The sequence below is a fragment of the Alnus glutinosa genome, chromosome 12 (assembly GCF_958979055.1).
Source record: "Alnus glutinosa chromosome 12, dhAlnGlut1.1, whole genome shotgun sequence".
NCBI lineage: Eukaryota > Viridiplantae > Streptophyta > Magnoliopsida > Fagales > Betulaceae > Alnus > Alnus glutinosa.
Genome location: NC_084897.1, coordinates 20,696,341 through 20,710,258, shown reverse-complemented (window position 1 = coordinate 20,710,258; position 13,918 = coordinate 20,696,341). Strand labels below are relative to the sequence as shown.

At 34.0% G+C, this 13,918-nt stretch overlaps 3 protein-coding genes across 4 annotated transcripts; 2 read left to right on the top strand and 1 right to left on the bottom strand.

Moving 5' to 3' along the window:
- The first annotated feature begins 2,311 nt into the window (after positions 1-2,311).
- LOC133852636 (putative F-box protein At3g58860) lies at positions 2,312-3,496 on the top strand. The gene is made up of 2 exons (XM_062289404.1): positions 2,312-3,259; positions 3,431-3,496. Exons 1-2 carry the CDS (start codon positions 2,312-2,314, stop codon positions 3,494-3,496), a joined length of 1,014 nt encoding a protein of 337 aa, XP_062145388.1.
- Positions 3,497-5,425: 1,929 nt separating this feature from the next.
- LOC133851191 (FBD-associated F-box protein At5g22730-like) lies at positions 5,426-6,062 on the top strand. Its single transcript, XM_062287521.1, has 2 exons — positions 5,426-5,580; positions 5,684-6,062. The coding sequence occupies exons 1-2, from the start codon at positions 5,455-5,457 to the stop codon at positions 5,966-5,968; spliced, it is 411 nt and encodes a 136-aa protein (XP_062143505.1). The 5' UTR covers positions 5,426-5,454; the 3' UTR covers positions 5,969-6,062.
- A 2,791-nt stretch (positions 6,063-8,853) lies between these two features.
- LOC133851886 (nuclear transcription factor Y subunit C-3-like) lies at positions 8,854-13,127 on the bottom strand. 2 transcript variants are annotated; one of them, XM_062288505.1, is made up of 4 exons: positions 13,055-13,127; positions 12,737-12,779; positions 10,079-10,920; positions 8,854-9,198 (listed from the first exon to the last, which is right to left on the bottom strand). In XM_062288505.1, the coding sequence occupies exon 3, from the start codon at positions 10,889-10,891 to the stop codon at positions 10,103-10,105; it is 789 nt and encodes a 262-aa protein (XP_062144489.1). In that variant the 5' UTR covers positions 10,892-10,920; positions 12,737-12,779; positions 13,055-13,127; the 3' UTR covers positions 8,854-9,198; positions 10,079-10,102. The 2 variants fall into 2 exon arrangements, with proteins under 2 accessions (XP_062144489.1, XP_062144490.1); XM_062288506.1 differs by having other exon boundaries at positions 8,854-9,193.
- Positions 13,128-13,918: the final 791 nt, after the last annotated feature.

Sequence of the window (13,918 nt, the reverse complement as noted above, 5' to 3'; positions counted from 1 at the left end):
CGTTATGAATATTACCGAAAGTTATGATTACTGAAAATAAGATAATTTGTTAATGGTAGTGGGCTACAGTGTACAGGTATGAATCTTTGATAGTTATGAAAAAAAAAAAAAAACCTTTTTTAATCTTTTTTTTTTTTTTTTTTTTTCTTTTTTGGAGATACATTACGAAAAAACTTAATATAAAGAGGATGTCCCCCATCGTTAAAATAAAGTGGACAGCTTATAAGCAGGAAACTAAGAAAATATTAAGGGGAAATTTCACTTATAATCTGTAACAGTACCAAATCTATTATGGTACTTTATAGGGTTTGATTATGGATTTGTAAATGAAATTGGATGAATTCTGTAAAGAAATGGATGAACAGTAATTTAATTGACTAAACTTTAACGAAAATTACTTAGAAAATAGATAGTTCAAGATGTCAAATTTCCTAGAGAACCTCCAAATCACAAATGACTAATCTCATTCAATAACCCTACCATTAGACTATGAATAATGATTCAATGCCACATAAATATACAATTTTTCACCACCTTGCCTATGTGGCAAGGTGGTCCCCCACTACTTTTTGAGTTTTTTTATTTTTTAAAAATAAATTAAAGTGGGGGACCACCTTGGCACATAGACAAGGTGGTGAAAAGTTGTATATTTAGGTGGTAATGAATCACTACTCTTAGACTATTGAGCATTATTTAGACATAGCCCTAATCTAAAAACTATCAATTGGAATTGGCCAAATCCATTTAGCCCACTAGTAATAACCCAGCTTATCCACTATTAATGGGATCATTACATTTATTACTTTTGAAAAAATATACTCAAATTTTAAAAAGTATCAATTTAGGGTATACATCTTTTAATTTATTTTTAAAAAAATTTCAATCATTTAAATCCTATAAAAATTCACAAAATACCCTTGTATTTATTTTTTAAAAAAAAATTATAAAAATTTTCAAAAATTTGGGCATTGGCATTTTTGCAAATTCTATTAAATTCTGACCAATACCTAAATCCTAACAATTTCTTTTCTTTTTTTACACAAAAAAAAAAAATGTGGTATTTTTTGAATTTTGATAGGATTTAAAAGAAAATTCTAACGGATGGTTTAAATTGAAAGATGAATACTTTAAATTGACACTTTTTAAAGTTTGGGTACTCTTTTTCAAAAGTGATAAAGATCAAGGGTTATAAGTGAAGTTCTCCCAAATATTAAAGTAGAGATCAATAGAAGGCTTTTTCTGAAAAATTGATTCTTTGCCCACAATTTTGTATACTACCAATTCAACATGAACTTCACACAAAAATTAATGAGTTAGAATTAAAAGATCTTATCCATTTAATAAAATGGTCAGGTTAAATTTAACATATATAGTATTCTACACATGTCTTGATACGATTTAAACCCAATATATGACATTTAGATATAGCAATTTTTGACACAACTCGTTTAATACAAGCACTATGAAATTAGTAAATTAGAATTGACGGGGTAATTCCCTTTCATTAACAGAAAATGAGTAGAGTTAAAAGTGGTTTATATGATCTTAATATAAATATCTCAACAAAATTCAAAAAAAAAATAATAATAATAATAATACAGGCGAACACTAATATAAACATTTTACTCATTCTTTTTTTGCCAAAACCCTGACGTTTTACTGCATCCCTCGTGTTGATCCACCAAGTGTACTCCCTTCGTGATTGTTTTTGGCTTCTCTCCAACCGGAGCACCAATCCACCCATACGAAACACCGTCGTTTAGCTCCCGCCATTGGCATGAGCGGTAACTATCCAACCTTTTTTATTATGATCCTCAAGCATTCTTCCTTAAGAAAATCTAAAGGATTCTGTGCACACATAAAATCTTGTAGGTTTGATTATCATGGCAAGTAATTTTGATTGCTTAAAATATTCACAAAATGAGAAAAAGAAAAAAGAAACAAGAACTCAAGTTAATGGCCGTTTATCAATGGTATGAAGTGCATGCTTTAGAATTTCTATTCCTTTCTTGATTTTGGTAATTGTTAGAGACGTAAATCAGAAAGACCCAGAAAAATAAATAAGTAAATAATGGGGTGCTTTGTATGAGGATCTGTCAATCTTGTCAAGAATATTCTGAAAATGCGAAAACTTTGCACTGGCTCATGTTTGTAGCTGAAAATAATGCTCATGTGGTTTTAGCTGAATGTTTGTCACTTTGTATCTCAGTGTCAATGTGTTTGTACAAAGTTTCCATCACAGGCCTATAGCCTTTTGTAGACGTTGTTATATCTGACAATGTATTGGATGCATCAGGGAACCATCTGAATTATGGAGACTACTTGTTTGATTCAAGAACCCCGAAAGAAGCAGAAACTGAATGAAGAAGATCAGGACATCGATGGGAACAGCAAATGCTTAGTTGACTTACCTGAGGAGGTTCTTCAACACATCCTTTCATTTCTTCCAACAAAAGACGCTGTTAGGACAAGCGTGCTTTCTAAAAGCTGGGAATACAGATGGACATCTATTCCCAATCTAGATTTTCATTGGGAGCTGCCGTCGCCTGCTAAGAGAAGGCTTTTGATGAATTTTGTGGAAAGGGTGCTCTGTCTTCGTGACTCCTGTGTTATGAAACGATTCACTCTCTATTGTGATGTGCTACGTGATGCATCTCGTGTTAATACGTGGATCTCTGTTGCAGTAAGGCATAATGTTCAAGAGTTGTATATTGAGCTTGACAACTTCCAAAGTGAATTTTCACTGCCTTATTGCTTGTTTACTTGTAAGACACTGACAAGCTTACATCTTTATATACCCTATATCCTCAAGCTTCCCACTACGATTTGTTTCTCAAATCTAAAGACCTTGACTATCGTAAGTGTTACATTTTCGGATGAGTACTTAACAGGGCAGTTTTTCTCTGGTATGCCAGTCCTTGAGAACTTGTGTTTATACAATTGCAGCTGGGGGGGTCTCAAGGTTGTGCGTTTTTCTGCTCCCAAGCTTCATTCTCTGAGCATAAAGGAATTTGAGATGCAAGATTCGAGTTATGGGGATGGTTGTCAGGTTATGATTTTTGCAGTCAGTCTGATAGAATTTGATTACACTGGTGAACTGTTCAGCGACTATTGCTTATACAAGTCATTCTCACTGGAAAAGGCAAAGATTTATACTTTCCCTGATAATACATCAGCTCAAAATAGTCGTCGCATGTATAGGCTTCTTATAGGGCTCTCCAACGTAAAAGAACTAAGACTTTCCTCTGAGGTGGTTGAGGTATGGCTGCTTCTCTCTTTGTAAATTCAAATTTTACTGTAACATATCAACATGATGGTGGAACAATTAAGCCCTCCTTTGAATTGCTTGCATAAATTTGGTATGGTAAAGTTAATGTCATATAAAGGAAAGTTATCATTCCATGTTTTCATGCTATTTGAGTTGTGACAGATGTTAGACGAACATTCTCGTAGACGAGGAAATGTCATGACACAGAAAGAGTCTGAAATCATTTGATCAACAATTGCAAACAATTTCATTACATTCATTACTTTTTAACTTTTTCTTGCAAACCACTGTCTATGTGGGTTTATCCAGTCGTTTGGCTCTTGGTGTAATGCTTGGCACTTAGTAAAAGGTTTGGAAAAGGCTTCCACTCAAGGGGGACATAGTCATTGTGGTAGAGGTTCACACTTGAGAGAAAGATTGTTAAGAGTATCCACGTGTGGGGGAATCCTACATTGAGTGGTACCAGTAAAAGTTCTTTTTGAGAAGCAAAGTGGCACCAATAAAAAAGTAATTGATATTACATTATCAATAAGATCTTAAAAATTTTGTTTAAACTTTTAGGTTAAGGGTACCCCAACATCTATATCATGAACTCACTTGAGAGATTTCCCAAGGTGTTTCACTCCCTTGTAACAAGTGTTACTCCCATAAAAGATCCTCTATGCAACTTCAAAGTATAATTATATTATGGATTTCGGTTTATGTAAAATTTCAATGAAGGTTGTAATTTGGCGATTTACCATTCGATTGTCAAGTTAATTATTTTAGCGATGAGAACTTTTGTTTTTGTAATTTTTAGGGGTAATTACCTTTTTCCCCCATGAACTACCAAAAAATGCGCAATGCCCCCATGAACTACCAACTCGACCAAAATAGAGCATTCAACTACCAAAGACAACTATTTTCCCCCCTTCCGTCAGTCAAAGGGGTTAAAACAAACGGTCAACGGGTCATGTGCCGTTTTATATGGGAGCATGTTGGAAGATGATGGTAGTTCATGGGGGAAAAGAGGAAGATGGTGGTAGTTCATAGGGGGAAAAGAGGAAGAAAATGAGGGTAAAACGGCATGTGACTGACGGAAGGGGGGAAAATGGTTATCTTTGGTAGTTGAATGCTCTATTTTGGTCGAGTTGGTAGTTCATGGGGGCATCGCGCATTTTTTGGTAGTTCATGGGGGGAAAAGGTAATTACCCCTAATTTTTATGATGCTCACAAATCAAGTGGTTGAAATTGAAACATCATCATGCAATACTCAATTAATAAAGATATCAAAGGAGAATGTATACTATTCATAAATTAATTCATTCTTTTTTGTTTTTGTTTTAATTTTTCTAGAAAATAACGCAACCAAATGGGGTTTGTATCTGTGTAGCATTTGGAAAACCATTGGATTAGTGCTACTCTGATGGTTTTCTTTTTTAATGATGAAAGTCTTCATATATCATTTATGTTCTGCTCTTAGGCCATGTAATATTGATATTAAACACAAAATTCTTCTTTTGCTTGGTAAGACTTGAAACTAAGTTTTATCCCCATCCCATCCAATCCCTTGCTACTAAATCCATATGACTGTACCTACATTAATTCGAAATTATTCTTCTAGTTGTTGGTCTCATAATCATTAATCATGATCTCAACATGCTTTTATAAGAATTAGGATCCTCTCCAGTTGTACTTCAACTGGAGAAGAGCCAGTTGGTTGTAAGTAAGGGCATTTTTGTAATTTCATATGATGTGAAATTACAAAAATGCCATTATGTATAACTAACTGGCTCCTCTCCAGTTGAACCCAACTGGAGAGAATCCAAGTCCCTTTTATAAGAGTAATGATTCAATACCACCTAAAGATACAACTTTTCACCATCTTACCTATGTGGCAACGTGGTCCTCCACTACTTTTGAGTTTTTTTTATTTTTTAAAAATAAATTAAGGTGAGGGACTACCTTGCCACATAGACAAGATGGTGAAAAGTTATATATTTAGGTGGTAATGAATCATTACTCCTTTTATAATGCGTTTGTCATTTATTATTCTTCATTACTTGTTAGGTTTTTATTTATTTCTAAGTTATTCTTCTAGTTGCTCATCTCATAATTATTAATCATGCCCCACCATGATCCCATCATCTTGCATTGCTTTATCTTGTTCTTAGGTTTTGATAGATGCAGCAGAACACCTACCTCAAATGCCAATGTTCAATAACCTAACGGATTTGGATTTCTTTGCGGGTTCGTCAGTATGTCTTGACTGTGTAGGACTGTTGAGGATATTGCAAAAATCTCCTTGTCTCAAGACTATGAAATTTTTTCAGGTAATTTTATATGTACTCGATGTACCATAGTGTATCTGTTCCATCTTCTTGCTGAGTTAACAGCGTGACTAAAAAAAATTCTTAATTTGCAATGATAATTTAGGGGATTACTCTGTCTAAGGAATATGAGAACGATGATTGGATACTAGAATCACTGCCTCCATATTTCTTGTCCCATCTCAAGTGGATTGAAGTCGGTAGTTATAATGAAGATGGGGAGGATCTTTCTGCTCTAAAGATTTTGCTCAAGAATACAGTTGTCTTGGAAGAAATAGTTATATTTTGCTTAGATCATTTTGAAGGGGACTTATGGAAGCTTGCAAATCTCTACAAACAGTTGATAGAGATCCCTAAAGGGTCACAAAAATGTAAAATCGTTTTGAAATGAGCCTTTCTTGAGCTCTTATTCTAGAAAAAAAAAAAGCCCTGAATTCCTCTTCCTTGGAATATGTAAGAGTATGGCTTGTTAGCCTTCTACCCTACCTAGGTAACTACTAACTACTAAGGCTGCTATAGAATGTTGGTTTATGTTATTTGTGATAATTAATTTTGAATCCTTCAAGCTTATAAGATTACGCTAATTTTATGTGTTGAGTGTTTGTTTTTCACTCCGATTTGGTCTTAATTTTGCGTCATTTGCGGTGCTGTCTTTAGTGTGCATTGGTAATTTTATCAGTATTGCTTGGCTAATTCTACATATCTTTTGTGGATGCATGTCTGTTAGTTCCTTTAACAATGGCAATGATACCCTTCTATCAATGATTTATTTGTGATTCTGAAAACTATTTGATTCTATTTTGGTGGCTTTCTTATTTTTAGCAGTTGTTTTAGATTTAAAAAAGTAAGAAGAAAAAAGAAATAGATTGTATAACTGGTAATGCATATTTGCCACCACATTTGTTGATAATGAAATCTAGCAGTGTGATTTAGAGGGAGTATAGCTTGCCGTTTGGCTGCTGCTACCACCATTGCTGTGGACAGTACCTGGTGAAAAATAAATAAAATCAAAGTAGGACCTAAGGTTTGCAGTCCCTAGCCAATTGGGCAATACATTAGTTACTTATGTTTTTCTTTTGGTATGTTAATATGATAGTTGGTAGTGCTGGAATGTTCCAGAAATTTTGGCCATTATATTTCTAGGAAAATGTTAGATTTACAACACCAATACAACAACTGTACAACAATCCTTTACATGAGGGTGGGTCCCACATACTGGGGCCCACCCTCATGTGAGGGGTTGTTGTACAGTTGTTATATTGGTGTTGTACAAGAATCAAATCCTATATTTCTATCAAAACCTTTGATTCCCCTTCTTAGTACAAAGAGCAAATGGGTGGAAGTTATCAGTTATTGTATGCCACTTTGAAATAACCCTTACTTTGATCTTTTTGGTTGTAGAAAATTGATTTACCTAATTATCCTTTTTTACTTTTTCTTTGGCATATTTACTTGCAAAACGATCATTTAATGCTAAAAATGATTTTGAGCTCTTAAACACGAGCTTTTTTGTGTTAAGGCATCTGAGAATTTAAGGGATAGCCCAATGCCTTGTATTTTTTGGTGGTTAAGCATCCTTAATTCTGTTGTCTTTCAATGCAAGTTTATGTGGTAGATGTATACTCTATTAAACAGTGCTTATAAATCGCATTTATTTCTTTGCTAGTTGAAGTAGACATCAATACAATCAAAATTTTCAACCTCAAACTATGGCATTGTCTTTAATTCTCAAAAAGTTTGGTGATTTATTTGTTTCCAAAAAAAAAAAAAAAATTATTATTTGTTGAAGGACACCAATTATGCCAATCATTTGAATTTGCCCAACTTCTGGTGGATTTTGGATGATTCTGCTAAACGTATAAAAACATGGAATACTCAAATCAGTCAAAAATGTCAGTGCTGTTACCACCATTTTTCTCATGAATATTGCGTTATCTGAATTATTGGGCTTGTTTGACAAGCTCCAGAACAGAACAGCATAATGCTGTTACTGTTGACGTACCTTTTTTTTTTTTCTCACTTTTTTATATTTTCTACTACCAATCAACATCAAAGCATTTCCATTTTTTTCACTTTTTATATCACATCAATAATTTTTTATTACTATTCAAATAAAAAAAATTCACTTAAATACAAAACTTTTTCACCTTTTTATACAAATTTATTTTTATTTTATATCCCATCATCACTTTTTACTAATTTCAAAACTAACAACTCACTACTCTGTTCTATACATGTCTTTGCCAAACAAGCCCATTCTTTTGCGATGAAATTGAATATTTCTCTTTGGTTAATGGGGTTGACCACCAATCATGGTTTACATTAGTCTGTACCTAGAAATGTTTGATGAATTCCTTCTAGGCTTGGCAATTCGGGTTGTCGTGTCAACCCATCGGGTTAGCGTGTCAACCCATTTAGCTAATTTGATAAAAAAATATGTAATTATCGCGTCATAAATGTGTTATAAACGGGTCGATGGGTCATAAACGGGTTATAAACGTGTCATACACAGGTTGGTGGGTCATAAACGTGTCATTAACGGGTCATAAACGTGTCATTAACAGGTTGACGGGTCATAAACGGGTTAGAGCATAAACTCAAACCCTATATATTCGTGTCGTGTTCGTGTCGGATTCACAGGTCATGTCGAAATTGCCAAGCGTACGAAAAATTATAAATATTTTATATATTTTCATTCAATCATATTAACCTATAAATTCAATCATATTAACCTATAAAAATCATTTTTTATTCACACGGAGTCTAAGAAGCACATTCCACAAAGTACATCTCTATTTGTTTTGGAGCAAGATACTCGAATCATGTCCAAAATATCACAAATCTTTGGAACAATTTATAACATGCACTATCTACTCCAATTGAAACAATAAATCATTACACGGTCCTCAATTAGTAAAATATAACATTCTCAAAAACATGAGAAGCCCATATTTTTTTTTTTTTTTTTTATAATTTGGTTAAAAGGGTAATATTAAGCCTCCTTTGATTGTCATCTCCAAGAAGGAAATTTGGCTAGGTGTTATCACTATGAGATTCTATTGTAAATCTTCTCATCAATACAGTGGGTCAGGAATGAATATATTTATATAAAAGTCTTAACAGCATTTTCATCCCCACAGTATTACTTCCCAAGACTTCGAATGCTTCTTTCCTTCAACATGACAATACTCATAAAATTCCAACTCAAAACTACTGCTATGAACCAGAAATCAAATGATGTTGCATAGGAAAACAAAAAACATGAGATCTCAAGAATACCCAAGAAGATTACTGTTTTATTTGTCCCCATCCAAGGTGGAAGGAAGCATTGCTTTCAAGTAAAATTTCTATTTATACATCTTGAGTAACAGTATTTAACTAGATATGAAAAAGAAACCAGATTAAAATATTTAAAAAAGAACCCAAAAAAAAAGAAGAAGAAGAAGAAGTAAACAGACAAGAAAGAAACACCAGCTCAATCAAGATTGGCTAATCTTTTCAAGCGTATTATCTACAGAAAGACTGCTTATCTTTAGCTCAAATCTTGATTGCACTTTTTCATAACTAAAACGTTCAATCCATTTTGTTGACATTCGCAACATGTCTTGATGAACTACTACTCTGCAACCAAATGAAAGGAGTAAGCAAAAAACATATGTACATGAAGCAATAATCCTAGTAGGAGAAGAATAGAAAAGATAAAAAGATCATTTTAGGTTCGTATATAAAATTTACCTAGACCTGGAGTAAAATTCACATTTAGCTGATATTTATTTTAACGACATTGTGAAATGCTCACTTCATTAAAGGATATTTTCACTAACAGACAGGTGCAAGAACTCTAAGTGAGATTAAATCTTCAAAGCATGTTCAGGTTTCTCTCATATATTCTAAAAGGGGGGGAAAAACCATGCAAGGAGTTGCTGCCTGTTACTGCATGTTAAATCCAAAGTTATCCAAGTTGTTCCTTTTACTCGGTGTTGCTTTTGCTAGACCCAATATAAAAGTCATAACTCCTGCATTGACGACTGACAAGTCCAATCTTAAATGCAATCTTTCTCATGTTCACATCTCTCATTCTCTCAAAAGAGAATGACAAAAATCTAGACTTTTAAGTGTCAAAAGATGCAAAAATGGTTGACATAGCAACCGGCAACCAGAGATCCAAATAGAATAAACCAGGCTGCATCTATCATAATAAAAACATGGGGAAAATACATTTTACCCCTCCCAAAGTATGACCACTTTTGCGTTTCAACCTCCATAGTTAAAAAATGTGAGAAAACTATAAAATTAGGTTTATCTATATCATCACCATCCAATTTTTCACCAGGAGAAAAATCTAAAACAGATGATACAAACTTTTAGAAGAGAAAAGCAGGAAAAGTGAAATTCAAGCAACTACACTAATCTTGTCCATAGCATGTTTAGATGACTATCTTCACAATTAGACTAGCTTTCAACCACCACCCAGCAACAGATAAAGAAGAAGAGAACTTACGCATCGACTTTCATGCTACAGCTACTAATGATCTGAGGGCGATTGCTGTTGCTCTGGTGCCTGTGTCCACATCTGTTGAGCCATGTAGGGATGTGCTTGTTGAGCATATATAGCTGGGTCCATCACAGGCTTACCCATGATCATCCCAGGAGTCCCAACCTGTGGTGCATGCTGAGGTGGCATATAGCAGTAAGGGAGAGCATCAGCATGCCCCCCAACAGGCATTGTTCCTCTTGGGATCGAAGCAAGTACTTCATCTTTCAAATCCTCCCTTGGCACAATGTCAACTAAGAAATCAAAGATATCAGTCCTCGTGATCGCTGCTGCAATGTCATTCTTTTGAAGTGTCCTCCTTTTGTTCTCTTCTGTGTGATTCCAAGATCGCAAAGTCAACTCCAAGATGAACATTTCACATGCCCGGGCAAATATTACTGGTGCCTCAGCTGATATCATTCTTACATCCTCATCAGCCTTCATAATCTTCTTGATCCTTGCTAAGGGAAGGCTATGGTTCTTGAAATCAGTTACCTTCTCAATTTCTTGGTACTGATTTGCCCAAAAAGATTGGAGTTGTTGCTGAAGTTGCTGCTGTTGTTGCTGGTGGATATGCTGATAAGCAAGTTGGTGTTGTCCAAGCTGAGCTCCAGCAGGCTGACCTGTAGATTGAATAGCCCCAACTGATGTAACAGCTGATCCATGAGTCGGCGTCCCAGTCATTTGGTTAGTCTGATATAGATTAGTGGCATATGGCAACTGAGCTCCACTACCAACCAATCCCATAGATGGGGCCTGGCTATGCCCATGCTGATCCATTTTGCTAAATAAGACAAGACTTAATGCCTCTGCTTTTAATGCAAATCAGAACAAGACAAAGAAAGTAGAATCAGGCACATCTTTTGCAATACAAAGTCAATATAATAAATATATTTGTAGCTCAAGTAAAATGCATAAACTCAAATTGCATCATCAAGTGCAAAATCAACACTATTAAGAGAGCAGATGGACACTAACTTTATGACCCCCAATTATGTACGGGAGCAACTGAAGTTTTGATTTAGGTTCATCAAAATTACAAAAAATTCTGTCAAAACAAAGCAGAACCTCTTCTTTTATCATTCAGAACTAGTTGATGATTAAAAAGAAATCAGAAGCTCTTCGGTGTAGAGGTAATGAATTTTATCATACATAGAGCAATAAAAAAACAGGTGGAAACAAGCAAAAATGGGCTTTCTCTCTTCTTCTTCTTCTTCTTTTGGTAAGGGCGCGAGGTTGGGAGATAAGAAACAAATTTGAGATGCACTAGAAAGGTTGGAAATTCATTGCCAACAAGCAAAAGTGTTTATACAAACAGGTGCCTCTCTACACCTTCACTTCAAAAACAGGATACACTTGACTCAGAAACTGTATAAGATGTTTTTCATCTAATTATCATGAAGTACGCTTCAAGCACCTAATGCCATTGGTTCCAGAACATCTCTTCTGATTCTAGTTCATTATTGAGTTTCTCAAATGAGAAGACCATGATTCTAGTTCGAGAATCTGGAAAAATGAAAATCTCTACACAAATTTATTATGAAAATTGAAGTCAATTGAAAGACCTCCCTAATGAATAATAACTAAAAGATAGGAACAAGTTCTATTTAAGAAAGTCTAGAAGCAACCCCATTGGGAATGTTAAGGAATACAGACATATCCAAACCCAATGAGAACAAAAGAAAACCATCCATATTCAAGGAAAAAATTGCACTATGATTCCTTGATCATCAATATGCCTAATCAGTAACCATAGATAAAACAAGAATATATTTAATGCCACATATATCTGAACGAATAACTCCAAAAAATCTCCGGATAAAACGAATAACTCTCAATTTATGAGGATTTTCCATAACCATCATACTGAATTCTCTTTACATTGTATGAGACTTCTGTATGTTCTCGAAATACCAAATTTTGCTCTTTCAGCCAAAACTTTACCAATCATTCAAGACACCAATAAATGAAAAAGGCCAAAGGAGCGAAACGTAACCATAAAGGTATGCAACATGCACAATTACCTCAAAGTGACCAGCTAAGCTGTTAGAAGGTTAGAAAAATACAAAATAGAGTTAAAAGACAACAGACCAGAAGCAGACAACTTAATGATTAAAAATAACGACAATGGCCCCGTTTAGTAATCCCCTCCCCTCCCCTTATGGAAAAAAATTTTGTTGAGTCAAAGTTAAAAGTGATTGATGTGATATACAGTGGAAAGAATTTATATGGAAAAGTGAAAAAAAAAAAAAAAAAAAAAATTGTATTGTAGTGAGTTTTTTTATTTAAATAATAATAAAAAATTGTTTATGTGATATAAAAAGTAAAAAATGTTATGTTTTGAATTGATGTTTTTTTTTTGGAGAAGTGAAAAATAAGGGGAGGTTGTTATTAAACGGGGCCAATAATGATATGACTATTGAATCAAACAACAGAAAGCCATTATAACAACTACAAATTTGACCAGTGTTCCCCCAAAAAACACAGATCCAACAAAAGAAAAACTGATTAAAATTGACATTCCAAATAAATGTTTAAAAAAAAAACGTATCTCACAGAATATACACATACATGAAAATATATACACTTGCATGTTTATATTAGAGAAAGAGAGAAATTCAGTACCTTTTTACAGAAGGGTATTGCTCTGCTCCGCAAGACTGAGGGCCTGAAAAGAAAGGGGAAAAAAAAAAAGTAAATGAGAAAAGCCTTTCAGAGATCTGTTCTATGCAATGGGAGTTCTTCAGGGCCGAATGTATTTTTGGAAAGCTTTCCGTAGACCAAAAGATCCCAATTTTATTCGTATGAAATATAGGGTTTGAGAAAAATAAAGAAAACAACCAACAAAAAAAAAATGAAAAATGAAAAAAGAAAGAAGAAAAAACAGAATCGAAGTTTTCGAAATGATTATTAAATGTTGTTTTCTAGGAACGAAGTACGAACCGAAGAGGAAGGAAGAGCGAAACGAAAAAGCTGAGCGTGTTTTCGATTCTGACTTACAATGTCAGAACCTAACTTTTATGGGTGCCTTCAATTATTTTCTGACGGTTTTACCCTTTCTAATATTTGCATTTTACCTTGCAGTTTTATCACCCGTAGTAGATTTTTTTACAGTTTTATTAACTTTTTAACGTGGGGTTGAAGTGGGTGAATTTGATTTGGGTCTGTTTGGCTGCGTGCGATTGGGTGAACTTGATTAATTTGGGTTCTATTTTGGACACCTAAAATTCGGGCGGGTAAAATGCTTCTTCTTTTTTCTTTTTTTTTTCAAACAAGTACTCGTAGTCTCCTTATTTTTAAATGTTCACAAATTTCATACTTATGGTAGGCCAAACTCAATTTTTTATTTCACAAATAAGGGAAATATTATTAGACTACAATATTATTGGTATTATGATTTTCATTGATAACCAATGAATTTGATTCCATTTCATGCTAATGCATGCTCAACAATACATTATAATGCCTAGTGATGGAGTCAAAAGATTATCTTTAGGGGGCTTAACTAAAATAATAAAATGTAATGACAATGGTTTTCTCTTTTTTATTATTATTTTCTTATAATAAATACAATTCGAAATATAAATGAAATATTTTACAGCACAATATGCAGTGCGAAAAACCCCCTATGTAATACCACCAGCCCATTAGGGCTATGTTTGCTATCGCAAAGACTCATAGACACAAAGGTACTTAATAGGACAACCAAAGCATTAAGAGTACCAGCAGCAATTTCCCTAATAAATCTCATTATCTTCATTATATATAGAGAAAACTCTTAAAAAACCATTTGAATCAGATTCTTTT

What these genes read in the sequence shown, in the direction of transcription:
- LOC133852636 (XM_062289404.1), top strand. Translation starts at nt 2,312, where the DNA reads ATGGAGACTACTTGTTTGATTCAAGAACCCCGAAAGAAGCAGAAACTG. An exon ending in TTTCCTCTGAGGTGGTTGAG is followed by an intron (nt 3,260 to 3,430) that starts GTATGGCTGCTT and finishes GAGTTGTGACAG; the next exon opens with ATGTTAGACGAACATTCTCG.
- LOC133851191 (XM_062287521.1), top strand. Translation starts at nt 5,455, where the DNA reads ATGCCAATGTTCAATAACCTAACGGATTTGGATTTCTTTGCGGGTTCG. An exon ending in AGACTATGAAATTTTTTCAG is followed by an intron (nt 5,581 to 5,683) that starts GTAATTTTATAT and finishes ATGATAATTTAG; the next exon opens with GGGATTACTCTGTCTAAGGA.
- LOC133851886 (XM_062288505.1), bottom strand. Translation starts at nt 10,891, where the DNA reads ATGGATCAGCATGGGCATAGCCAGGCCCCATCTATGGGATTGGTTGGT.